The sequence below is a fragment of the Ochotona curzoniae genome, unplaced genomic scaffold, assembly GCF_017591425.1.
Source record: "Ochotona curzoniae isolate NIBS_2020 unplaced genomic scaffold, NIBS_Ocur_1.0 scaffold_1037, whole genome shotgun sequence".
Classification (NCBI taxonomy): domain Eukaryota; kingdom Metazoa; phylum Chordata; class Mammalia; order Lagomorpha; family Ochotonidae; genus Ochotona; species Ochotona curzoniae.
The window spans coordinates 34,014,957-34,039,426 of NW_024467083.1; the positions used below are offsets into that span (position 1 = coordinate 34,014,957).

The 24,470-nt window shown below is 56.0% G+C and overlaps 3 protein-coding genes across 4 annotated transcripts; 2 read left to right on the top strand and 1 right to left on the bottom strand.

The window, feature by feature from the left end:
• Window positions 1-416: 416 nt before the first annotated feature.
• Window positions 417-3,115, top strand: LAMTOR2 (late endosomal/lysosomal adaptor, MAPK and MTOR activator 2). Of its 2 annotated transcripts, XM_040998971.1 has the most exons (4): window positions 417-551; window positions 759-921; window positions 2,650-2,739; window positions 2,927-3,115. In XM_040998971.1, the coding sequence occupies exons 1-4, from the start codon at window positions 484-486 to the stop codon at window positions 2,981-2,983; spliced, it is 378 nt and encodes a 125-aa protein (XP_040854905.1). In that variant the 5' UTR covers window positions 417-483; the 3' UTR covers window positions 2,984-3,115. The 2 variants fall into 2 exon arrangements, with proteins under 2 accessions (XP_040854905.1, XP_040854906.1); XM_040998972.1 differs by lacking the exon at window positions 2,650-2,739.
• Window positions 3,116-4,843: 1,728 nt separating this feature from the next.
• On the top strand, window positions 4,844-13,269 carry RAB25 (RAB25, member RAS oncogene family). The gene is made up of 5 exons (XM_040998764.1): window positions 4,844-5,239; window positions 9,801-9,996; window positions 11,990-12,183; window positions 12,495-12,575; window positions 12,942-13,269. The coding sequence occupies exons 1-5, from the start codon at window positions 5,197-5,199 to the stop codon at window positions 13,067-13,069; spliced, it is 642 nt and encodes a 213-aa protein (XP_040854698.1). The 5' UTR covers window positions 4,844-5,196; the 3' UTR covers window positions 13,070-13,269.
• Window positions 13,270-18,095: 4,826 nt separating this feature from the next.
• On the bottom strand, window positions 18,096-22,939 carry MEX3A (mex-3 RNA binding family member A). Its single transcript, XM_040999186.1, has 2 exons — window positions 22,477-22,939; window positions 18,096-19,234 (listed from the first exon to the last, which is right to left on the bottom strand). Exons 1-2 carry the CDS (start codon window positions 22,937-22,939, stop codon window positions 18,096-18,098), a joined length of 1,602 nt encoding a protein of 533 aa, XP_040855120.1.
• Between the last annotated feature and the right edge of the window lie 1,531 nt (window positions 22,940-24,470).

Genomic DNA, 24,470 nt, shown 5'->3' on the forward strand with positions numbered 1-24,470 from the left:
GATGTCGCCTGCGCGCCCGACCCGGCCTTGGTTTCCAGAATCTCTCGCTTCATCCTCACAGACTCGTTCATATCACAGCAAACTGCTGTAAGAACCCAGGAGGAGCCTGACCAATACAAAGATTTATTATTACTATCGCTACTGAATCGCCAGGTGCCAGGCGGCCATGATGACCCCTGTCGGCGGAGGGGTTAAATGCCCTCCCGCCCTGCCACACTGCCCGTCCACTCCCGCTCTTTCCTGCCCCCACACTCGACCGCGTGGTCCTGCTGAGGAGGCGAACTACAGCTCCCAGGATGCCTCGCGAGGCCTCAGGAACTACAAGGCCCAGTTCCTCCGCGGCTGAGAGGGGGCTGGGGCCAGAGCCACTGTCGCGGCGTCGGAAAACTACAACTCCCGGGAGGTTCCCGAGGGTGCGGCTGTGCTGCCGGAAGCCGCGGGACGCGGCCCGGCGCCGGGACGTCAGGGTGAGCAGCCGCAGGCATGCTGCGCCCCAAGGCTTTGACCCAGGTGCTCAGCCAGGCCAACACTGGAGGCGTCCAGAGCACCCTGTGAGTGGCGAGCTGCACCCGAGCGTTGACGACCGCGTGGGGCGGGGAAGGAGGCGGCCGAGGGAGCATCTCTGGAAAGGGAAGCGCTGGGGATGCTTTCCGGGACCCACTCAACTCAGACCCTTGCCGCCGTAGGGAGTCGGGGTGCCAGCCAGCACCCCACCCCCAGGCGCGACCTGTCGACGGCCCCTCCCTGTTTCTTGTCAGGCTACTGAATAACGAGGGATCGCTGCTGGCCTATTCAGGGTACGGAGACACAGACGCCCGGGTCACCGCGGCCATCGCCAGTAACATCTGGGCCGCCTACGACCGGAATGGGAACCAGGCATTTAATGAAGACAACCTTAAGTTCATCCTCATGGACTGCATGGTATGGAGCCGGGAGACAGACTTCCTCCAACCCGCCCCTCTTCCCTCTGCGAGAGGATTCCCAGGGGGGGACCAGGACCCGATCCTGGATCATCACTGGTGGGGGGTAGAGGGCAGGGACAGAATCACCAGAGGGATGGCTGAGAGTTGGTCAGCAGCAGCCTGTGTGATGGGCAGGACCCCCAGCCCTGAGCAGTGACTGAGACCCGAATCCAAGCTCTGACTCGGGTTCTGGTTTTGTCCATCCATTTGCCCCCAGGCGTAACCTTGGGTAAGTCGCTTCAAGTTCTGTCTGTGGGGTGCTTCCTTAATCTCACCACCTAGAGGGGAAATGACGACCCACCCTCCCTCACCTCAGGGTTGTTGTGGCAAATAAATGAAAGTTTGCAGACAAATGGAAAAGTGCTTTCCAGACACAAAGGGCTGTCCGCTCAGCTCGGCTTCACGGACTCCCAGGCCCAACGCAGAGGCTCCAGCCTCTAGGCCAGCTCCTTTCTTTCAAAACCAGGAAGTCCAGAATGGAGAAGTCAACTTTCTGGGGACAGGAACGGTTTCTTCTCTGAGTCTGTTCAGTTGACAGATAACATGGATCTGTGCAGGACCTTTAAGGATTAGGGGGAAAATGACAAACAGGACAGCCCAAAAATAAACAAATACATAAATACATAAGGTCTAGTGAAACTTAACAGTTGCACATACAATTTGAAATAAGTAAAATATAGAGTCTGCATTGGTATTGATAATGCAGTGGAGAAGCATTATAGCAGGGAAATAAGAGCATGCAGAGAGCAGGTGTTTGGGACCATCTCCCTGGAAAGGCCATGTCTGATCAAAGAATGCAAGGAAGGTGGGGGTCCCAGCACATGCCCCTCTGGCAGCACAATGAGTACAGGGGTCCTGAGGCCAACCTGGGCTAGGGTTGGACAAGTCTGGCCTGGCTGGAGGGGCCTGAACTGGAAGGGGGCAGGGGAGCAAGCCAGCGGGACAGGGAATGCAGTGCCTGGCTCCCAGCTCATAGGGGACACCTGGGAAAGGTTTGCAAGGCTAACGTGATTAGATTCCAAGGATGAACACACCAGGGAAGATTTCACTGGAGTGGAGCTGCCTCCTCTCCTGCAGCCGCTGCCCCACCATCGCTATTTTGGTTCCAAGGATGATTCCTTGGGCCTAGCTGCAGCTGGTGCAATGAGACAATAGCTCTTAAATGTTGTGACTGCAGCTTAGACAAGATATATACTTTAAGTCAGGACTCAGTACCAACAGACACCTACTGATGCAAAGAACTGGATGAAATAGCCCTGCTCTTACTGTATTTATTTTTTTCTTCTTTATAAAACCAATTTAAAGTACTGTTCAGCCTTCTGAGTAGACCTTGTAACCCAGGCGTCAGTCAGATTTGCAGTTCAAAACACTACCTTGAGAAGAGAAAAATCAGCTGATTCACTGTTCTCATGTTTGCACAGTCCTTGGCAGATGTGTCTGGCGTGAGGTAGGGATTCCCGAAAGAGAAACAGTGGATCCTGGATTCATAGGTGGCTGTGCCAAGTCTGGCATCCAGTTCAGAGCCCCATGTCCATGGCTGTGGCCAGAGCTTGCAGCTGTATCTCCTGCTATGTCCAGGACATAGAAGGAGAGTGGAGACCTTTGAGACCAGCAGAGCCCTTGGGGAAGGAGAGGGACTGAGAAAGCATCAAACAACATCCCATCCCATATCCTATCCCCCTACCAGGAGGGCCGTGTAGCCATCACCCGCGTGGCCAACCTTCTGCTGTGTATGTATGCCAAGGAGACCGTGGGCTTCGGAATGCTCAAGGCCAAGGTGTGTATGTGTCCCACCCTGGTGTTGTTCTCAAGTCCTTGTGCTGACTCAGTTCATGTCTGGTGGGGACTAACTCCCAAGAACAGCAAGGAGCTGGGGGTGGTTGAGGTATGGCCTTCAGAGTAGAACGGGGGTTCTTCTAGCTGCAGGCCTTGTGCAAGACTGACTTCTCCCCCACCTCTTGCAGGCCCAGGCCTTGGTGCAGTACCTGGAGGAGCCCCTCACCCAAGTAGCTGCATCGTAGTGGACACCACTGGTTGCAGCCCAGAAGAGAGAAGAACATTGTGCATTGTGGAGGACAAGACTATGGGGGAAGGCTGGGACCTTGTGTTTTGGCGGGGGATGGTGTTTATTTAATAATAAACTTTAGCTCTTGGCTTGGCTTGGCTTTTTTGGAAGGAAAGAATCACAGGAAATAGTCAGGAACACATCAAGTTCTGCAAGAGTCGATGTGTGCTCACACTTTCACTGTGATGTCCCACCACCAAATGGTCCTGGGCAGTGGCCTCTCTGACCTCACTGACCCCTGCCACTCATGCGTGAATCTTTCCCTGCAATGTTGGTCAGGAATAAGCTCTTGGCACAGGCCTGGAGGGATCCTGATGGAGAGAGACTGTCAGACTCTAAGTGGTCAGTGGCCTCTCTGGGCTTTGTAGGAGAGGATATCTTTTTACTTTGGGGGTTGGAAGGATGTCCCCTGATCTTCATCTGTTAATTCACTCCCTTAAATGGCCACAATAGGGCCCAGCGCGGTGGCCTAGTGACTAAAGTCCTTGCCTTGAATGTGCCAGGATCCCATATATGGGTGCCGGTTTTAATCCCGGCAGCCCAACTTCCCATCCAGCTCCCTGTTTGTAGCCTGGGAAAGCAGTCAAGGACGGTCCAAAACCTTGGGGCCCTGCACCCGCGTGGGAGACTTAGAGGAGGTTCCTGGCTCCTGGCTTTGGATTGGATTGGTGCAACTCCAACTGTTGCAGTCACTTGGGGAATGAATCATTGGATGGAAGATCTTCCTCCTATCTCTCCTCTCTGTGTATCTGACTTTGCAATAAAAAGAAATAAATCTTTTAATAACAACAACAACAAAAGGCCACAATAGCTAAACCTGAGCCAGGCTGAATCCAGCAACTTCATCCAGCTCTCCTACATGGATTGTCGGGGTCCAAGCAGTGGAAACACCTGCTTTCCGAGGCACATAACCAGGGAACTGGATTGGAAGTGGAGCAGCTGGGACCTGAACCAGTGTCTACACGGGATGCTAGTATTGCATTCAGCAAGCTTAACCCAATACATCATAATGCTGACCCCAAAAATGCCTTTTTAAAATTTTTTCTTTTTCTTTTTTTTAAGGGAGAAAGATCTTCCATCTGTTGGAAGGTGATCTCATGCCTGCTGCAGCCACAGCTGGGCTGGATCAAAGCAGGGAGCCTGTATGCCTTCCTCCTCTGGCACTCCCAACTCGGTCATAGAGACTCAAATACCTGAGCTGCCTCCCAGAGTGCTTGTTAGCAACAAGTTGGAATAGGAAGTGAAGCAGTTGGCTCTCTGAGGTGCAACTCCTGTTCAGGAAGTGACAGCAACCAGAATGGCGCTCAGAGCCCTTCCCCTCCAGATCCGGCCCCATTAGGCTCTTCCTGCCCCAGGTCTCCCATTCCTGGTGTCCTTAAAGCAGGTCTGTGCAAGGTGTGCTATAGCTCTTTAGAGCTGTGGGCGTAGACCCATTTCAGGGAATCCAATAGGACGCAAATCCCAGTGCCACCTGGGAGGAGAACCTCTGGCGCTAACAGGCCCTGGGATGTCAGAGGAGGAAGTAGTCGCTGTGGCTGAGGTGCAGCTCCCACAGCTCTCCCACCTACAGCAGGTGCCTGGCAGCCTGCCCACCCCACGCCAGCAGCAACCCTTCTCCTGGTGATTCCAGCAGAGCGGCCACCTCTCCCAGGATTCTGAAGGGGGCTTCATGCTCCTTGGCGGCTGAGGGGCCGGGAGGGGGTACAGTTCTCACAGTAGGTGGCTGGATCCCCTCACCACAGCTCGCAAAGACTCAGCCCTCAACAGGTCCTGTCTGCAGATCCTGTTCCAGTCTTGGCTTCACTCCTCCACCACCTCCTAGTTGGGCTTTGCTGCTCGCAGGAGCCCAGCCCGCGGAGCCGACAGCCAACCTGTCTAACCTGTCTGACGTCACCATCTCTCCACCCACCTGAGCCCCAGGTCTCCAGCCGCCCCGCTCTTCCTGTTCTCAGCTTCCGTCCTCTCCGCTTCATTGCAGCACCTGCGGCTGCCAGAGCTGGGAGCCTCCGCTGGGCCCACAATCTCTCTGGCTGCAGGAGTCTCCCCCAATGAGAGAAGGGGCGGGCCCAGGTCTCCAAGAGAGCCAAAGGCTGAGAACACCTGAGAGCCACCACAAAGTCTTGTCACTTGTGACCCTGAAGACACCTGCACCCTCCATGCTGGGCCAAGATGGGGAACGGAACCGAGGACGATTATAACTTTGTCTTCAAAGGTGAGTTTGGGTCCAAGAAGGGAGGAATGTCTGGAAAGACAGGCACAGAGCCAGAGAGGGGCCAGGCTCCCTAGAGCTGCATTCCACTAAGAAAGTAAGCTGTAGGGTCAGTGTGGGAGGGACACAGGGCAAAAGGCCCTGGGGGCCACTCCCCCATGGCTGTAGATCATACCTGAAAGTGCCAAGTGTTGGAATCCTTGGGCAGGGTCAGTGCCTGCAGCAACAGAGATGGAGGTCAGACTTCAGAAAGAACTTCCCTCCTGTGAACAGGGGTAGCAAACCGACTGCAGGAAAAAAGAAGAGTCATCTTTCTGGGCAGGTGTCTATAGAAAAGGAAAGGGGAGAGGTATGCCACCACAGAGCTAGGGGATAAATATGAAGGGGCAGCATTCTGAATCAGCATTGGGCTCTGGTGGACGCCAGGGGATGGCTCTTAGGCTGCGGCCTTGTCTGCTTCTCCCTCGGCCAGGCACTGGGTTCTGTTGGCTGTCCCTGCAAGGTGTGTGTGTGTCCTGCTGTTGCTTTATCTCAGCCACTGTGGTTAGCTCTCTGCTGTTCCCCAGCCCAACCCACACGCCTCCTTCAGGGCTGGGTGGACTGGTACAGCCATGCTTTCCTCTCCAGCCACCGCACCCCACTGCCTCTCCCAGCTTCAGCCCCACCCTCCCTCAAGCTGGGAAACCTGTACTCCCAGCATCTTTCCCAAGAAAGACAGAGACAGGGTAAGGGTTAGCTTCTGCTCTGCACCTGCCACCATCGTGTGGATCACCCTAACATCTCCTTAACATTCTCTTTTATTGTGAGAGGGCCTTGGCCCAGGCAGGGCTGAGATCTCAGCTCTGCCACTTGTAAGATGAGGCCAATGACTGTGAAAAGCTGGGGAGGAGATAGGGTTGGGCAGAAGGAGACGTCAAAGGCAGGCTCTGTGCAGTCAGGGTCAAGGGCAGGAGCTCCATGATAGCCTCCCCTGGCTCAGGTATAGGCTGCGGACTTCCTGGAAGAGGCTGACTCTGATGAAGCCGCTGCTGCACTAGAGTCAGGTGCAGGTGGGAGCCGGTGGCTAAAAGCTTCTGGCAGCCTGCACTGCCTGAGGTGTGGCAGTGGTAGATCCAGACAGCACAGCCCTGTCTTTGCACTGGCTCGGTTATTCTGAGTGCCTGGCTTCCTTGTTGCTAAAAAGAAGGATATCATCGTGGGGCTTGTCCTGTGGCATTGCTCTGACAACTTGGGTACTGGACAATGCTTGGCACACACAGCAACAGCACTCAGTCCATGTCAACCAAGGGACTCTGTGTTTGGCAGGTGAACAGATGGAGGCTTAGAGGCAGTCCTTAGCTTCCTTGAGGTCACAAAGCCACAGCACACCAAAGTCCTTGTGGTGGGTCACTCTGGAGCCCAAGGACAGGACTGGAAGCCAATCATCATGGAGGAGGAGGGGAAGGGGAAGAGGTTCCTGATAGGCAAGAGGGGTGAGTGCACACACACCACACACACACCACATATACAGACACAATACATACACAAGGTGTGTGCTAAAGAAAAGTTTATGGAATATGCTTATTAAAAAAAATGATGCATGAGTTCCAAATATTTTGCACCAGAATAAACATATCATTTAAGTTCATTTTCCACAATTTTTAAAAAAGGTTTATTTATTTTTATTGGAAAGGCAGATATACAGAGAGGAGGAGAGACAGAGAGGAAGATCTTCTGTCCAATGATTCATTCCCCAAGTGACCACAACGGCCAGAGATGAGTCAGTCTGAAGCCAGGAGCCTATTCCAGGTCTCCCACGTGGGTGCAGGGTCCCAAAGATTTGGGCCGTCCTCGAATGCTTTCCCAGGCCACAAGCAGAGAGCTGAATGGGAAGCAGAGCTGCCGGGATTAGAACTGGCGCCCATATGGGATCCCAGCGCTTTCAAGGCGAGGACTTTAGCCATTATGCTATCACGCCGGGCTCCATTTTCCACAAATTTTAAAGCACCCTCATGTGCACACGCACACACATCCTCTTCCCCACACAGCTCTTTCTTGCCTCTTTTTCAGAGGCCTTTAGAGATTGTGTAAACAAAGAAGTTGAGCTCCAGAAAAAGTGAGCCACTTGGTCAAGTTTACCAGGCTAAGCAGAGCCCAGTCCTTGGGCGTCGACCTTCCACACTGGGAAATCCCTTCTAATCTTGAGTGGCCAGGCTCTGTGGTGGTCCAGTTGGTGAGTTGTACTGATCCCAGCTCTCCAGATCCCATGGGAAGAGCCGGGCCCAGCTGCATCCCAACACACCAGGTCCTTTTCTGCCCTTAGGATAGAGACCATTGTCGTTCCCGTTCTCCATGTGTAAAAGGCATTTCTAGGGGATTAGTAACTAGCTGAGGGACTCAGAGCCAAGGGCTTCTTACCTAGAGATGTCTGGGTCCTAACTTTGTAACATTTTTGCTCATTTATAGGAAAGACAAAGAGACAAAGTAAGGGGGCCCTCTTCCACTGGCCCACTGCCCAGATGTTCACAACAGCCAGGACTAAAACCAGGAGCCAAGAGCATTACACAGGTCTCCAATGTGAAAAGCAGGAACCTGAATGTCTGAGATATCCTAGCTATCTTCCAGAGTCTGAACCAGCAGGAAGCATTAGTCAAGAATTAGAGCTACAGCCTGTGCTAAGGCAGAGTATGTTAACCTGCTGCCTGCAGTGCCAGGTTCACATATGGGTGCTGGTTCAAGCCCCAGCTCTGGCTACTGCAGCCATTTGTGGAGTGAACCAGCAGATGAAAGACCTCTCTCTCCCCCCCTATCTCTGCCTCTCCCTCTCTGTAAGTCCTCCTTCCAAGTAAATAAATCTTTAAAAAAAGGAAGAGCTAGGGCCCGGTGGATAGCCTAATGGCTAAATCCTTGCCTTGCCTGTGCTGTGATCCATGTGAGAAAATTTGTGGAAAATGGAGCCCGGCGTGATAGCATAATGGCTAAAGTCCTCGCCTTGAAAGCGCTGGGATCCCATATGGGCGCCAGTTCTAATCCCAGCAGCTCTGCTTCCCATCCAGCTCCTTGTCTGTGGCCTGGGAAAGCAGTAGAGACCGGCCCAAAGCCTTGACAACCTGTATCCACGTGGAAGACCCGGAAGAAGCTCCTGGCTCCTGACTCTGGATCAGCTCAGCTCTGGCCATTGCAGCTACTTGGGGAGCAAATCAGAGGGTTGATCTTTCTCTTTGTTTCTTCTTCTCTTGTATATCTGCCTTTCCAATAAAAAATAAACTAAAAAATTTTAAAAGAAGAGCTGGAGCTAGGAATGAAATTTAGATATTTTGATGTAGGCCTTTTACTTGGTTTTTAAGTTTATTTGAAAGGCAGGATGAGAGAGAGAGAGATCAATCTCCCATTTGTTGGTTCACTTGCCAAAATGCCTACAACAGTCAGGTCAGCGGGCCCAAACACTTAGGCCACCTTCTGCTGCTTTTCTAGGCTATTAATAGGGAGCAGGGTCAAAGTGGAGCTGTCAGGACTCAAACTGACACTCTTGTGTGATGCCAGTGCTGCAGGTGGTAGCTTCACCCACTTTGCCAGCCACAGTGCTGGCCCCATGGAAGATATCTTTCTCCTTCCATTTCTCTCCTTATCCCATGGTCTCCTCTCTACAACTCATTTCAAAAATAAATAAAAATAAATGTGAAAACAAAACACTGCACAGTTACCCTTCAGCTCCTTTACACAGACATGCAGCTGTTCTCATGTTCCTACTGCCACAGTGGTATAAGCACATCCTCACATCCCGGCAGCTGCCCACGTGCTACCGGGACAGACCTTGGCTATCAGAAATGCAGGCTCCGACTGACTCGCAGCAGCCCACCAGGCTTCTACCTCTCCCAGGCCCCTTTCTCTCCTTTTCTTTCTTTCTTTCTCTTCTTTCTTTTTCTTTCTTTCTTTCTTTCTTTCTTTCTTTCTTTCTTTCTTTCTTTCTTTCTTTCTTTCTTTCTTTCTTTCTTTCTTTCTTTCTCTCCTTTCTTTCTTTTCTTTTCTTTTCTTTCTTTTCTTTCTTTCTCTCTCTTTTCTTCCTTCCTTCCTTCCTTCTCTCCCTCCTCCTCCTTCAGATGTATTTATTTTTATTTGAGAAGCAGATTTACAGATAGAAATGAAGACAGAAAGGTCTTTTATCCGCTGGTTCACACCCCACAAATGGTCACGATGACCAGAGCTGAGTTCATTTGAACACAGGAACCAGGAACATCCTCCTGGCCTTTCTTTCCAGGCCACAGGCAGGGGAGCCGCATGGGAAGTGGAGCAGCTGGGACACAAACCGGAGCACATATGGGATGCCTGTGCCAAAGGAGGAAGTTTAGCTTCATATGCCCATGCCCGGGTGCCTGACTTACTCACTTTCAACTGGTAGCTCTGCTCACCCAGGCAGGTGGAGCTAGGCTGCAGCGCCCCCTTCTAGCCTCTGCCAGCTGGTCCCACAGCTCCTCTTACCTTCCGGGTGCAGCCTCTGCTTTCTAACGGGCAGACCCTCTAAACTCAGCTAAACTCAGGTGGATCTGGCTCCTGTGCTTAGCTCCTCACCTGTCTACCCTTCCAGTGGTGCTCATTGGCGAGTCGGGCGTGGGGAAGACCAATCTGCTGTCCCGATTCACACGCAACGAGTTCAGCCACGACAGTCGCACCACCATCGGGGTGGAGTTTTCCACCCGCACCGTGATGCTGGGCACCTCTGCCGTCAAAGCTCAGATCTGGGACACGGCTGGCCTGGAGCGGTACCGAGCCATCACCTCAGCGTGAGCCTGGGCCCCCCGGGGGAGCGGGGCACTGGAAGGGTGGGAGTGTCCACTTGGAGACGCTGGCCGAAGGCAATGAAGCGAGCCAGGGGGCTGGTGTGGGAATCACAGCAGGTAAAGTCCTGTATGAGCCAGCAGAGCTACATCCAGAGCATAAGGTATTATTGCATATTTGGTGCTTTCTGAAAGTGCCAGCGGTCAAAGGTTAGTAGGGATTCATGCAAGTGCGGAGTGGGAATACAGGCCGGCTGTGTGGGTTGGGTTTAGGGCGCCCCCTCACGTCAGTATGGTGCTCTGCAGTTAAAAAAGGCAAAAGGCGGGTCCTAGCATCTGCATTGTTCTTTAAGGTATTTTATTTTTATTGGAAAGACAGATCTACAGAGAGTAGAGGAGACAGAGATAAAGATCTTGCTTCTGCTGATTCACTCCCCAAGTGGCCACAGTGGCTGGAGTTAAGCTGATCCAAAGCCAGGAGTCAGGAGCTTCTTCTGGGTCTCCCACATGGGTGTAGGGTCCCAAAGCTTTGGACTCTCTTCTACTGCTTTCCCAGGCCACAAACAGGGATGGGATGGCCTGGATGGGAAGTGGAACAGCCAGGACCATACCAGTGCCGCTATGGAATTCTAGCATTCGATGGGGAGGATTAGCCAGTTGAGCCATTGTGCTGGACCTCTGAAAAAAAAGTTTTTAAAAATATTTATTTATTTTTAAATATTTTTGAAAGGCAGAGCTACCGGAAAGTACAAAAGAGAGAGAGATCTTCCATTTTTTCTTCAATTCTCAAATGGCCACAACAACTGGGGCTATGCCATGCTCAAGCCAGGAAGTCAAAGCCACGAACAACTTCTGGGTCCCCCTCATGGGTGCAAAGGTCCAAGGACTTGGGCCATCTTCTGCTGCTTTCCCAGGCACATTAGCACGGAGCTGGATGGGAAATGGAGCATCTGCATCTGTAACCAGCACCCATATAGGTTGCTGGGGTCTCAGGCGGCAGTTTAACTGGCTTCAGTACAACACCAACCCAGCATATGAATTTTAAAAATGTATATTTATTTTAAAAATAGATTTATTTTTATTGGGAAAGCAAATTTACAGAGAGGAGATACAGAAAGGAAGATCTTCTGTCTGCTAGTTCACTCCCCAAGTGGCTGCAACGGCCGGAGCTGAGCTGATCGGGAGCCAGGAATTTCCTCTAGGTTTTCACACATGTGCAGGGTCCCCAGACTTTGGCCATCCTCCACTGCTTTCCCAGGGGACAGACAGGCAGGATGTGAACGGTTCCCAGAGGGGATCCCGGTGCTTGCAAGGCCATCGCACTGAACCTGGCATGTGCATTTTTATAAAGACTCAGAAGACACACAGGAGGTCCAAAGGGTGTCCTGGTCAGCAACAGACTTGTGTGTGTGTCTTTGGGGTCAATATGAACTATGAGGCAGGAAGAAGAGGCGGTGGCTTTGGTTCAGTACGTGTACTGCTCAGGTACACACACCCTCACAGCTTCACCAGTTGATCTTTTACGAGGAAACTGGTGATTGAGTGCATTGGGACTAAGGGAATGCCACCAGCATCCACAGCCCTTGCTCCATCAGCTGCAGGCGGAAGGCTGCGTGGCATGCTGCAAAGACACAGGCATTGGGCTGGTCCCAGAGAAACGGCCATAGTGAGTCAACAGGGCAGTAAGGATCCCAGAATCCTGTGGGGAACGGGTCGGAGGCAGGACATCCAGAGGCCGACTTGGCAGCAGGAGTCCAGATGTGCTTCAGGTGCATAGTAGGGACCGCAGTCACGATGAGCTGGGCTTGATGAGGGAGCCAGGACAGGCTTTACAGCAGAAAGGCCCCTTCAGAGGCTCTCTAAGACCCGGGTCCCTGGAGGGTGTGAGAGCCATGGGCTGCCCTGGACTTCCCGTTCCCTCGTTCCCCGTGTCTGGCACACTGCTGCCTCTTCTCTGAGGCCCATGCCCCTATCCTCGCCTTCCTATACTCCCGTCCAGGTACTACCGGGGCGCGGTGGGGGCCCTCCTGGTGTTTGACCTAACCAAGCACCAGACCTACGCCGTGGTGGAGCGCTGGCTGAAGGAGCTGTACGACCACGCTGAGGCCACCATCGTTGTCATGCTCGTGGGGAATAAGAGCGACCTCAGCCAGGCCCGTGAAGTGCCCACGGAGGAGGCCCGCATGTTTGCCGGTGAGAACCCAGGCTGGCATCTCCCGCCGGAGCCCACAGTGCCCTCCCTGCTCCAGCCTGTGGGCACAGCGCCCCCTGCCGGGGCCCCTCACCCCACGGCTGGTCTCCCCGCATGGGACCTGGAGTAGGTTCCTTGGGTATGTGGGCTGCAGGGCCGTCACCAAACCCCCCTCATTAGTTCTTCTCAGAATTAAAGTAACTACTGGGTGTCACGGCTGAGCACAGGACACGCACGTGCGTGGTCAACACTCAGTGAATGTCCGTATGATCTTTGATCCTCTGCACTAACAGTGGGTTTGCTTTCCTGGTAGAAAACAATGGGCTACTCTTCCTGGAGACCTCAGCTCTGGACTCCACCAACGTTGAGCTGGCCTTTGAGACCGTGCTCAAGGGTAAGAGCCTGCTTCCCCTGGCTCCCCTGCCCTGCTTCCCAGGGGGTGTGGTGCTTCCATGGGCAGACTGCCCCTCTCTGCCCACTCTACCCCATCCCGAATCTCCCCCAGGGCCCCTAACTCAGCTTGAAGCCTAGGGAAGAAACCCAAGGCTTAGGGCCAGAATGGGGATAGGGGTGCAGGACAGGGGTGCACTAAGTTTTTCCCCTCCAATCAGGGAAGCAGAGGGGACCTGGCAGCCCACACTCCCACTTCCTTCCTACACCACTCCCTGCCGCAGGGGCCACCTCCAGAGCTCAGAAGGGGCTAGTGGCATGGGGTGGGAACTTCTTCTGGCATCCTGACCCCTGCCATCTCCCCTCCTAGAGATCTTTGCAAAAGTGTCCAAGCAGAACCAGCAGAGCCCCCGGAGCAATGCCATCACCCTGGGCAGTGCCCAGACTGGGCAGGAGCCTGGCCCTGAGCAAAAGAAGGCCTGCTGCATCAACCTCTGACCTGGGCCTCTGACCCCCTGCCCCTTGTGGGGCTCTCTGCTGCTTGCCACCCCAGCTCAACTCCGGGACACTTCCCTACCCTTGGATTCTGGAAGTCAGGGCATCCAGTACCCTGTCCACAGAACCCAGAACCCTCAGATCCTCACACCCCTCCCTAAGGGGCCCTCAGGATCTTACTCCCCATGGACCAGAGCCCTGGAATAAAGCTGTGTTTTGTATTGATGGCTGCCTGTCCCTCAGGGCTTCCCCTTATGCTTCAGCTCCTCCCCTCCCTGAATCCCTGACCCCCTTCCTGTCACTACCCATCCTCACTACTCCCTGCCCCCCGCAGAGCCAGCTGCCTCTGGAGTTCTGTGGTCTGGGGACAGTGCCAAGGGGGCAGGAGGTGCCCGCCCTTCCCTCTGCCAACCCCCTTAGGGCAGGTGGGGAAGGGAGGGTGGTGTAGAGGGGAGGGGTATCTGGAAGGCAAGACAAAGAAAGCCATCGGCAGGCGCCATCTGGTGCCCAGAGCCCTGGTGCCAAGAACTGAGGTCACTCCAATGCCAGGGGCAAGAGGAGGAGGCTGGGGTGATGGGGGTGGGGCACAGGGAAAGAGGAGGAGCCAGTCTGAGGACTGGGGAAGGGGTTTTCACAATTCCCTTTCCTCTAGCCAGTTTGAATCTGGCAGCTAAGTGGGGGAGGGTATCTGGCTCTCTGGTCCCTCCCCCATGGAGCTCTGAGGTGGTTGTCTGGGTTAGGTCATGGTCACCTAACCTACTCCTGACATGGCAGGGTGGAAACAGTCCCATCTCCGAGGAAGAGAAAGGGACAAAGGGGGAGTAATGACGAGGGTGCTTGAGGGCAGAGTGGGGGAGCCCCCCAGGGCCTAGGGAACTCTTCATACACGCATGTAGCCACCACCCACCCCAAACAAAACCTCACACTTCCGACCCATCGCACCTGCTCTCACCCACCCGAGCTGACGGATACAGAGAAAACCACAGCAGCCTTAAGTAATAATACTTTTAATAAAATTAAGTTCTTAATAGCACATTTAATACATTAACCCTCCCCCTTCTTGGTTTCTCTGCGTTTTGTGCAACATCACTTTTGATTACTCATGGGTCCGTTTCGTTTCCCGCCTTTAGTTTGCTTTTGAAAACTTTTGCCTTGGTGGATTTGTCTGTGTCTTCACTAGATGCCTCAAATTAAGTCTGACCACAATCCTACTCTACTTTCTACAGTGGAGAGACCATCCCCCCTGCCCCAGGGCTGTCTCCACCCACCCACCCGACCCCACCCGCACCCTCGAGTGGGAGAAGGGGAAGCCTTCCCCACCCCAGACGCTACCATCCCAAACTAGCGGGGTTTCTAGGACAAAAAGAGCCGGGGTGGGGTGACTAGTCCATCCGGGGAGAGGGAGGTATGTTTGGGGTCCAGGGCCAGGGAAGGGCATGGTAGTCACTTGGTGTAATGTAGCAGGTGTCTCTTGCCAAAAGAGCTGGGGTCAGGGCAGGGCCTCCTCACCACCTTGGACAAATGCTAAGCTGGGGTGGATAGGAGGCCAAGTGCTTTACAAACCTCAAGTTCTTTCACGCAAAAGCCAGACATCCCAGTTCCCTCTGGGAAGGGCCCTGTATCCCCAAGACAAGAGCCCAGTGGATGACTCTGACTTGAACATTCACAGGTGGACAAAAGCAGAGGGCTCTGGGACCCCATTTTCCCAGGCCTTCAGGGTTAGTGTCTCCACCCCACCCCAGGAAGTCCTTGCAATCTAACTGCTAAGAGACAATAAAGCACTTTGCAAACCTGCAGAACACCTTATGGCTTTAAAGGAGAACCGCCGTTGAGATTGTTACCCATCCCCTCCCTCCCCATCAATGCCACAGGAGGTCCACAGCTCTGAGGAAGGTTGCATGCAAACAGAGGTGTGGCCTGATGTGCCCCTAGCCCCAGGAGGCGAGAGGGCTTGTGCGACAAGTTCCCAGGCTTCTAGGTCTATCCCTAGCAAAGCTGGCCGTTCTGGAACCACACAGCCACCCTCTGTCCTCCCCCAGAGTATCAGGAGAGGGACCCAGCCAGGCCCCCAGCTCCCTAACTCAGGGCAAGGGAGGGCTGTGCAGCACCTGATCGAGGTAATGGCCATGCATCCTTTCCCCTGGGAAGGGAGCCCCCCTCATGTTTGTCCTACAACTCCTCCAAGTCCAGGGATCCTTAGCTCAACCCCAGGCCGGTGGGTGGAAGCTCCTAGCTCCCTTAACTAGCAACCGAAGTCGACCCCGAAACCTGCAGATTGGGGCAGCTCAGGGTGAACCCCGCCATTTCCCTCCTCTATTTGTCTTTTCAATACGATTTTTTTATACATTCTACCGAGCCCGGGGCCCTCAACACTACTAAACTTTAAGCTATCTGAATATCATCTAAGTAACTAGTAACTCTTTCTTTCTCTCTCTAGGATTATATGAAATAGATTTGAATTATTATTATTATTAATAATTATTTTTGTAGTACTCTTTTTCTTTTAAACCCTTCGGTTTCTTTTTTTTTTTCCACTCTCTTATTTTTGGTTAAAAAAAAATCTATTTCTCTTAAATCTCCTACTTCTCTGGGGGCTCCCAAGAGACCTACTGGCCTGTTCTGGATTTTTCCCTCTTCACTTGCCCTGGGATAAGGGCAAAGGAAAGGGGGTGCGCCCCAGGATCCTCCTTCTGGTCCTCCAGCTTCTACTTCTTCTTAATCCCTTTGTTTGGCTCTGCCGACTCCCCTCAGGGGGAGGGGGAGGGGAGCCCCTGGAGGAAATCCGATCTCCTTGTGGGGCCCCAAAAGGGACCTGGCTCCTCCAGCCCCTCCCCCTCGCCCATCCCTCCGAGGATACTCCCCCCCCCAAGAAAAGCAAAATGATATTCCTCCCCAAAAAAAAGTGGGGGAAAAAAGGAACGTAAACCCGAACATATATTAAAAACACTTTGTTTTTCTGTTAAGATTTAACTCTGAATACAAATGTATTTTTTTTCTTCTTCTCTCCCTACATATATTCTAAACCTTCTAAAGTTTTTTTATTTTTTAAGGATCACTTTATCATAAAATAAAATATCCTTTTCATATAATAAATTACCTAATAAAAAGTCTTTTTTTTTCATATTAGCCCAGGTTCTTTGCTACATTTATACGGTAATAAACGCCTTTATTAAAATAGAATATTAAATTATAAAGAACTGCTTTTTTTTTTTTGCTATTTTTGTTTTCTCTCCTCTGTGTTGGTCGCCTATCTCGCTCCCTCTCCAGCTCTCTTTCCTCTATTTTATCTCTCATGATGTGTGTTGTTTCATTTCTAGGTTTGGCTCCGTGGGTAAGGGTGGGATTGAAGTTGCTGAGCCCCTAGTGTAACAGTCTTCTGCCTTTGTGGGTAAGGAGTGGCGAGGGGGGAGGGGCTGGACACCTCTCCCCTCGGCCCCCCTCCCCCGGCGACCGAGGGTGCCCATTTGGTTTGGTTTCTATTGTACAGACATCTTAGGATGGCTCACGTTGGCGGGGAGGAGGGAGACTGCCACAGGCCATTCCTCTTGGCTGTGACCTCCGTCCTCTTCCTTCCTAGGCTGGTGGGCTGGAGGGGGAGGTTGAGGAGAGGGGAGTGAACTCAGAGCAGAGAGCCCCCTCAGCATCCCTGCGCCCTTCTCCCTCTGGCTCTGAAGCGCCTAAGGGTGATTCAGAATAACCTCACTCCACTATATACAAGAATCTCCAGGGACCCTATCCCCACCCCCCAGCCCCAGGACCCCCAACCCACACTCCTGGCCCGGCCAGCGGAACCAGAGCAGGTGGGAGGCTGGCGAGCAAAAGGGAAGCAGTGGGGCCCTTGCTCCCTCACTCCCCCCACACAATGGGTGGTGGGCAGAGATTTCATGATTTGCATGCTGAGGAGGATTCAGCCTGGGTCTGGAGAGAAGCGGGGAGCAGAGGAGGGGAGAAGTGGCAGACACAGCCACGCCTCCTGCCTCCACATAATGCCCATAGCTGACGAAGGTGGGGTGCCTCTTCCTGCACTCCCATGGTGGCCCCAGCCTCCAATCTGCACTGAGAACAGGGGTACATTCCATCAAGGATTCAAGGTGTTTCTTTGGAGAAGTGTGGGGGGGTGTGGGGAGGGAGAAGGAGGGCTTACTTTCTCCCAGGGACATTGGGGTCCCCAAAGCTGGGCTGGGAAGAGAGGAGGCAGAAAGGAGGAAAAAATAAAGGTGCAAGCACCACAGAGCAAGGGAAGTGATGGCCACCAAAGGGCAGCAAGAAAAAGGGAACCAGCAAAAGGACCTGAAGGAAATGCCCAAAGGAAGAAGTGGGGGGGAGCCCTCCAGCTCCTCGAACCCAGCTTTGTGGGGCAGGGGAGGGGATTCTAAGCCCTTGATTGATATGCTTCTGTCTCCCGCCCCCAGACTTTGGGGAGGGCCCCATCCCCCCTTATCCTGTGGGAAAATCCACAACAGGTTCCCATGCAGGAGGAAGGTGGGGCCAGGGGCCAGGGACTAAAGGGTCAAATGAGGAGGTCAGAGATCAGAACCAGAAGGCTAGGGGACTGGAAACAGCACCTCTGGGTGCCGATGGTGAGCCTCGCTCTCCGGCAGGGGAACACTGCTGGGGAGGTGGGCAGAAGGGGTTGTTGGGACATCCTAGCTGCCACCTCTGACAAAGACCAAAAAAAAAAAAAAATAAAATAAAAATCACAAAACTTTCTCTCAGCTGCTTCCAGACAGAAGGGTGTGTTGAGGTATCAGAGTTGTAACTCTAGTAATATTTCTGGCCTAGCCCCTTCCAATCTTTCCAGGACAGGGCGACCAGAGGCTCTAGAAGTGGGACATCCTCTGGCCACCGCCGCCTCCCTCTCTCCCCACCCCCTCCTCCATCCCCACCCCACCCGGGGCCCTAAGCACCTAGTCCCAGAAAAATAACTGCTTGCCCCAAAGGCCTTTCTGGAAAACAGTTCATCGCCGGGGATGGGGAGGGGAGTGGGGGCCCTGGGAGGTAGGCCCAGCAAGTGTGGGGCACAGGGCGATTAGGAGAATATTCGGATGGCTTGCGTGGCTGTGATGTGGCAGACGGGACACTCTGGGTCCGTCCTCTCGCAGATGCGCACTGCACACTCCATGCAGAACAGGTTGTGTCCACAGGGCACAAGGGCGGCAGTCACTTCGCTCTCAAAGCACACCATGCAATCCCGTCCGCCACCGGGGCTCCGCAGGCCACCACCCCCAAGCTTCGAGAAGCCCTGCAGCGGCTCTCCAGGCGGGCGCCTCGGGAGTCCGGCCAGCTCCGACCCTGCCGAGGAGGAGGAGGCAGCGGCTGCCGCTGCAGAGGCTGCAGGAGAGCGGTGCGCACCAGGAGGTCCGGCGGCGCGGGCCTTGGCAGAAGAGGAGGAGGATGAAGAGGAAGAGAACAGCACCGAGGTGGGCGTGGCGTTTTCCTGGCCCGCCCAGAGCGGGGGACTGGTCTCGGCCACGCTGTAGTATACGTCCTGCTTGCCCACGCCATAGCCTGGAAACAGGTAGCCGCCGTAGCCAAAGTCTCCGCTTTGCTCGCCCAGGCGTGGGGCCTCAAAGCCGGAGTCCACTCCGCACTCGCCGATGCAGCCCAGGCTGTTCTGCCGGAAGGTGGAGAGGGGCTTGCAGCCCGGTGGGTGCACCCGCCAGGCATCTGAGTAGCGGCTGTCCAGTGCCGCGTCCGGGCTGCCCGCCAGAAAGTCATTTTCATTGTTGTATTCGAGGATCTTGCCCGTGCGCACGGCGATGTGAGTCTCAATTTCCTCGCGCGCACGCTCCACGTTGCCCGGGGCGCCCGTGATCTCAAACACAGGGTCACGGTCACGGCTCGGTGTGATGATGTATGTGTTGGTCTGCTGCTGGATGCGTTTGATGGTCGCCCCCTTGGGACCCACCACCAGCCCCACCACACGGTAGGGCACTCGCACGCGGATGGTCACCTGGCCAGGCAGGGCCGGGGCCACACCAAAAGCGGCGCCTGACTTGTTGCGCGAGGCGCGGATCATAGAGAAATGCTCAGCAGCCGATATGATTTCCCGCCGGGCCGTGGCCACATCTTCCCTGCGACCGGTCACCATAAACACCGGTTCCTCGCCCCGCACTGGTGTCTTGATGTAGGTGTTGGTCTTTGCCCTCAGGGCCTTAATCTTGCAGCCTGGATTCGGGTGGGGAGGGGGTGCATAGAGAGACATACATACAAAACTCAGAATTTGAATATACACACACACATACACACACCCTCCCTCACCCTCATCTCCCCTCCCACCTCCACAATCATTGTAGGGGGTTCAGCTACCTACCCCTGGTGCTCTCTTCAGGACCCTCCCAATCCAAGCACTCCAGGAAACCCCCAAATAATTGCGGACTCTCCTGGAGCACCCCCAGAGTCATCCCTCCCAATGTGCTGCTCCCTCCATTGCTTTTGATTCCCTGGTTACCCATTAATTTCCAATCACTTACCCCTCCCTGTAACGGCCCTCAGGCTGCTCCCTAGCACACTGGGTAATCCCAGGGTCTATCTCCATTCAGTAACGCGCCCTGCCCAGGCCATGGCCACTGGATCCATGTGAACCGAAACCAACACCCCCTCAGCCCCATCTCCCACCCAGCAGTCCCTCTCCCCCACCATTCCAGATCCCAGATTCATACCAAGTTTGCAGCAGCTAGTGGATCTAAGGGGAGAGTCAAGGGGAGGGGGGAGGAAGAGTGTGAAGACACCTCCCTCATTTCCCCTCCAATCCCTGGGGGATGGAAGGACAGAGTGGAGCTGGCAGGGGGGAGGAGGATTGAGCAGGGGGAAGGAGAGACTACATTCTGGACCCACTGCCTGGCTTTGAAGTAGAAGTGGTTCAAGTTGGGACAGAGGAAGAGAAAGAAAGAAGAAAAGCGAGACAAAGAGACAGAGGGAGAAGGGTAGGGAGAAGTGAGAGGAAGGCTGGGTTGGCCACTTCCAAATGGAACCTGAGCCGGTCCAGTGCACAAGCCGGCCTCTCCCTTCCCCATGTCCTCCCCACCCTTTGCTGGAGCCTGGGAGGTATGCACCCTCTCCAAAGCACCAGCCACTGGCACCCAGGCACCTCGGAGTTGCCTCTTCCATCCCCACCCACCCTCCCGGACACACCAACCACATTCCTACGCGCACCCACAACTTTTGCCCCCACTCATTTCAACTGAGCCCACACCCCTCTCAGCACCACTCCCAGCACCTAAGGGTGCTACTTTCCCAACTCTGCTCCAGGTGAGTCCCTTTTCCTGTCCTCCAGAAGGCTTCTTCTCCAATCCTAGCAGATATGGGAGGTGGGAGTGGGGACTGGCTGGGGTGAGAGACCTCAGCAGGGAGCATCTGCCCCACCCCCTTTGTCTCCAGGCTCCTTGGGCCCAGGTGAAGCCCTACCTGTTGTCAAGCCTGCAGCCTTGTTGCTCTAGTGTCAGTCTCCAATTGTCCGCAGCAGTGAGGTGTGGAGGAGGGAGGGTAAGGACCCTGAATCCCTCTCTCTTACCACGCTACGCATGCGTGGTCTGATGGGCACCCTGCTCGACCTCTGGCTAAGTTTGGGGTACATAAAGTTCAGGGTGTCTGGGTGAGGATAGACCAGGTTGGACAAATAAAGGGATAATTGGAGACCAGGGTGCACCTCGCCTTGATTCTGTACCCTGAAAAGGGCCACTCTTGTGGGGCAGGCTCACCAGGCTTCACTTTCCTAGAGGTCGAACGGAGGAGCAAGGGGCAGCACAGCAGCAAGCGCGGGTGGGGGCTACACATGAACAACTCCCCCATCCCACCCCAGAACTTCAGGGAACTGAGGGGACTCTGCTCTTCTCTGCATGGGAGAGCCCCCACCCATCCTTCTGAGGGCCAGGCCCAGAGGATGCATAGGAAGGAGATCCGAGAAGAATCCCTCCCGAGACCACCCACCCCCACGCCCAAGCAGACACCAGCTGTCCCCACCCAGTTCCCGGGCTCCTGCTCCCCCTGTGTCTGACAACAAGAGGAAACCCAACTTTCCAAAGGGGAAATCTTAAGACACTGAGTGCCCTGGTGGGGTTGGAGGGGTGGGAGCATGGGCAGTGCAGGGGGGTGGCAAGTCCCCTCCTTGGGCCCCTGGCTCTCCTAAAGACAAGCCCCTTAGCCCCCAGCACTCCCAGTGGGAGAGGTGGGTTGTGGAGTAGGGCCCCCCAGGCCAGCCTCCCCTACCGTCTGCTGGGAGCCAGCCTCCTCCCTCCCTCCCAGCCGGAATGTAGCTCCTCTATTGTTCCCCACTGTGGGACAGCTCCTCCCCCACCCCACAGCTCCCCAGTCCAGCCCCTTCAACAATTTCCAAAGCCCGCTATCCCCCTCTTCCACTCCCCTTTGGGAAGCAGGAGAAGGAAGGGTCCCCCAAGATCCTGTCTGCTTCGTTTGGACCCTCCCCAGCACCCCCACCCACCTACCTACCCAGCCAACCAGCCGAGGGATGCTGGAGATGAGAGGGTGTGGTATCAGATCCTAGGCTGGATTCATTCTACATTCTGCACCCCCCCACCACCCGGTACACAACCAGATATACACTCCGGCCACCGAATTTCCAGGTGCAGGTTTCTCACCCGCCCTGCCCCAGCTGGCCCGCTCAGCTCCAGCCCACTCTCTCCACGGTCACACATCCCTTTCTAGGCCTCTGGGCCCCAGGCCGTGGCCAGCCCAGAACAAAAGCCAGAGCGGGAGGAGGAGAGCTCCAGAACAGCATACAGCAGCTCCTCGGAGACCCCCCTCTCCAGATGGTGTAACTTCGGGGTGTGGGTGACCATAAGACCCCCACCCACCCCCCCTTCCCTGCGCTGCCTCCTTGGCCAGCCTGGGACCCTCCCCTGAGCCACACCCCCTTCCATTCCAACACTCAGCCCAACAAAGAGACACAGCTTCGAACACTGCCAGGTCTCCCCTCAAAGTCTGCTAACTCCAGGCGACCGTGTGTGTGGGGTGCTCGCGGTGCCCCCTCCCCAGCCCACCCGCAGACTCCGGATTAGGGGTTTCCGAGTAACTCTTTGCACATTCCGCACGTCTCCCCCCCCCAGCTAAGAGCGGACACCCCCTCCGGACAGCCTCCCAGGATTGGGAAACCAGTTCCCCCCTCCCCTTTCCCTCTCCCATTGCGAGGATATTTCTTTGTCTAAGGGCAGAGCCCTGGTGGGTGGAAAGAGGGGGTGGAGAAGGCTCTGGAGAACCGTCCCGACTCGGGGCTAGCGGGGAACTTTGTGGCACTCGGAAATCAGGGGAGGGGGCGGGTCCCCCTTTGTGGGGCAAAGGAGCGAGCGCGCGGCGGGCACGGAGGGCACACATGAACTTTGCGCGCCCCGGGGCCGGGCGCCCCCTCCCCGCCCCCACTCCAGTCCCTCTCCGCGGTCCCGGCGCCGGCTTACCTTGCCTGCCCACGATCTCGGCCACGTGCTCGGAGGTGGGCACGGGGACGCACTCGGTGGTGTTGCTGCTGCCCTTGAGACGCAGCTCGGCCTCTTTGTAGAGCGCGCAGAGCTTGGCGTCGCTCGCCCCTTTGGGGGCGGCGGGGGGCTGGGGCGTCTGCGCCGCGGGGGTCGCCGTCGGGGCGGCCGGGGGCGCAGTCGGCGGCGGTGGCGGCGGCGGCGGGGCCGGCTGCGGGGGGGCGGCCGGCTGCGAGGGGGCGCCGCCCCCCCCACCTCCCCCGTCCTCGCCCGCCGTGGGGGCGGGGGGCTCCCCCAAACCCAGGAGGCAGAGTTGATCGAGAGCCAGCTGAAGGGCGCGCTCGTCTTCCAGCAACCCCCGGTCCTTGGCGCTTCCCCCGAAACATCCCAGTTCTCCAAAGCCCCCATTTCTTTCCATTATTCCAGATACCACTAGACTAGGCATGGCGAAACAAAAGCTGGGGGAGAGAGAGAGAGAGGGAGAGAGAGAGAGGTGGTGGAAGGGAAAAGAGGAGAGAGGAGGGGAGGGGAGGGGAGAGGAGGGGGTGTGTGGGGAGGGGGAACAAAGAACTGGGGAGGGGGGAAGAAAGCGAGATAGAAAGATAGACCCTCCCCCTAAGCCCCCCTCCCCAAACACCCTGTAACCCGACTCCCCTTGCCCCAGCCCCCGGGGTGGGGGTGGGGGGGAAAAGCGAAGCAAAACCAAGAAAGCAGATCTCTCTGCGCTCCTCTCCGGGGGTGACGGGGGGCGGGGGCTGCGGGATCTCTGCCCCCACCCCTGCCCGCCTCGCTACCCGGGAGTCTCTAGCCTCGGCCGTCCAGACGCCCCACCTCCCCCCCGCCCCCAGCTCCAGGCTCCCGCACCGGGCCCCCGTCCTGGAGCGGCGCTCAGTGGCCCCCGATAGAGCCCAGCCCCTTCCAGCGCTCAAACTCTTTTGTTTTAAATGAACTGGATGGAGCAGCATGGAACTGACGGGAGGGGGGCGCGCCGGGGGCGCCCGGGGCATGCCGGGAGTTGTAGTTTCCCGCCCTCGGGGGCGCGGGGACGAATTCCTTGACCCGAGGAAGGATAGAGCTGTTACCCTTGGCTCTCTACCCCGCGGCTCGGAGGCCCAGCTGGAGGGGGAGGGAGGTGTGTGCGGAGGGCATGGAAGTCGAGGTCCCTAATATTTCTGAAGGGGCGGGTGGCGGGAAGAAGGGGACTGTGTGCGTTTGAAAAAAGGCTCCTGCAGCGCGCCACCCCCACCCCTTCCCAACCCCCACTGTTCCCAAGACCCGCTCCCACCCTGGCCGGGCCGGGCCGGGGCCCTTTCTTATGGTAATGAGCGGGCAGGGGGCGGGGAGCGGCGGTCCCCGGCTCGGTCACTGCGGCTTCGGCTCTCCCTCGTCCCCCCCACCCACCATCTCCACACACCGCCACTCACTCCACTGCGCCCGCCGCGCACCCGCGCACCCGCGCCCGCCGAGTGGATCCCCCCGCTTCGGGCCGCAGGGAGAGGGGTTCTCGGCACAGCAGACAAAGCGGCAGCCGCGATGGGATGGGGAGGGGGTGGAGAGCCGGGCCGAGCGCGCTGTGGGGGCCCGGAAGGGGCTCCGGGCAAAGGACTGGGGGTCCCCTCGCGTCTCCGCGGCGCGAGCCTCCTCTTCCCCCACCCACCCCCAGCCTCGGAGAGATGTCAGAGGCGCCGCCTGGGAGGAGGTGAGTTTAAGTTCCCGTCCTTCCGATCGCCGGAGGTGGGGGGTGGAAGGGGTAAGGCCGCGTGGAGGGGAGCGCGTGGGGGGCTCCCCGCGCGTGCGGAGGCGGGACAAGTCTGCGGGACGTGGTGCGGCTTGGCAGTGAGAGCTCTGGGTGTCGCGGGAGGAGGGACGGGACCTCGACTTGGGTGGGAGAATCCAAGCTGCTGTCCCGGCTTTGGACTGTGAATGCAGCTGGGGCGGAGATGGCGGGGCGGGGGGTTGGTCATCCGGTCACTCGC

What these genes read in the sequence shown, in the direction of transcription:
- LAMTOR2 (XM_040998971.1), top strand. Translation starts at nt 484, where the DNA reads ATGCTGCGCCCCAAGGCTTTGACCCAGGTGCTCAGCCAGGCCAACACT. An exon ending in GGAGGCGTCCAGAGCACCCT is followed by an intron (nt 552 to 758) that starts GTGAGTGGCGAG and finishes GTTTCTTGTCAG; the next exon opens with GCTACTGAATAACGAGGGAT. An exon ending in TCGGAATGCTCAAGGCCAAG is followed by an intron (nt 2,740 to 2,926) that starts GTGTGTATGTGT and finishes CACCTCTTGCAG; the next exon opens with GCCCAGGCCTTGGTGCAGTA.
- RAB25 (XM_040998764.1), top strand. Translation starts at nt 5,197, where the DNA reads ATGGGGAACGGAACCGAGGACGATTATAACTTTGTCTTCAAAG. An exon ending in GGAGGCCCGCATGTTTGCCG is followed by an intron (nt 12,184 to 12,494) that starts GTGAGAACCCAG and finishes CTTTCCTGGTAG; the next exon opens with AAAACAATGGGCTACTCTTC. An exon ending in CTTTGAGACCGTGCTCAAGG is followed by an intron (nt 12,576 to 12,941) that starts GTAAGAGCCTGC and finishes CTCCCCTCCTAG; the next exon opens with AGATCTTTGCAAAAGTGTCC.
- MEX3A (XM_040999186.1), bottom strand. Translation starts at nt 22,939, where the DNA reads ATGCCTAGTCTAGTGGTATCTGGAATAATGGAAAGAAATGGGGGCTTT. An exon ending in CGAGATCGTGGGCAGGCAAG is followed by an intron (nt 19,235 to 22,476) that starts GTAAGCCGGCGC and finishes ACCCGAATCCAG; the next exon opens with GCTGCAAGATTAAGGCCCTG.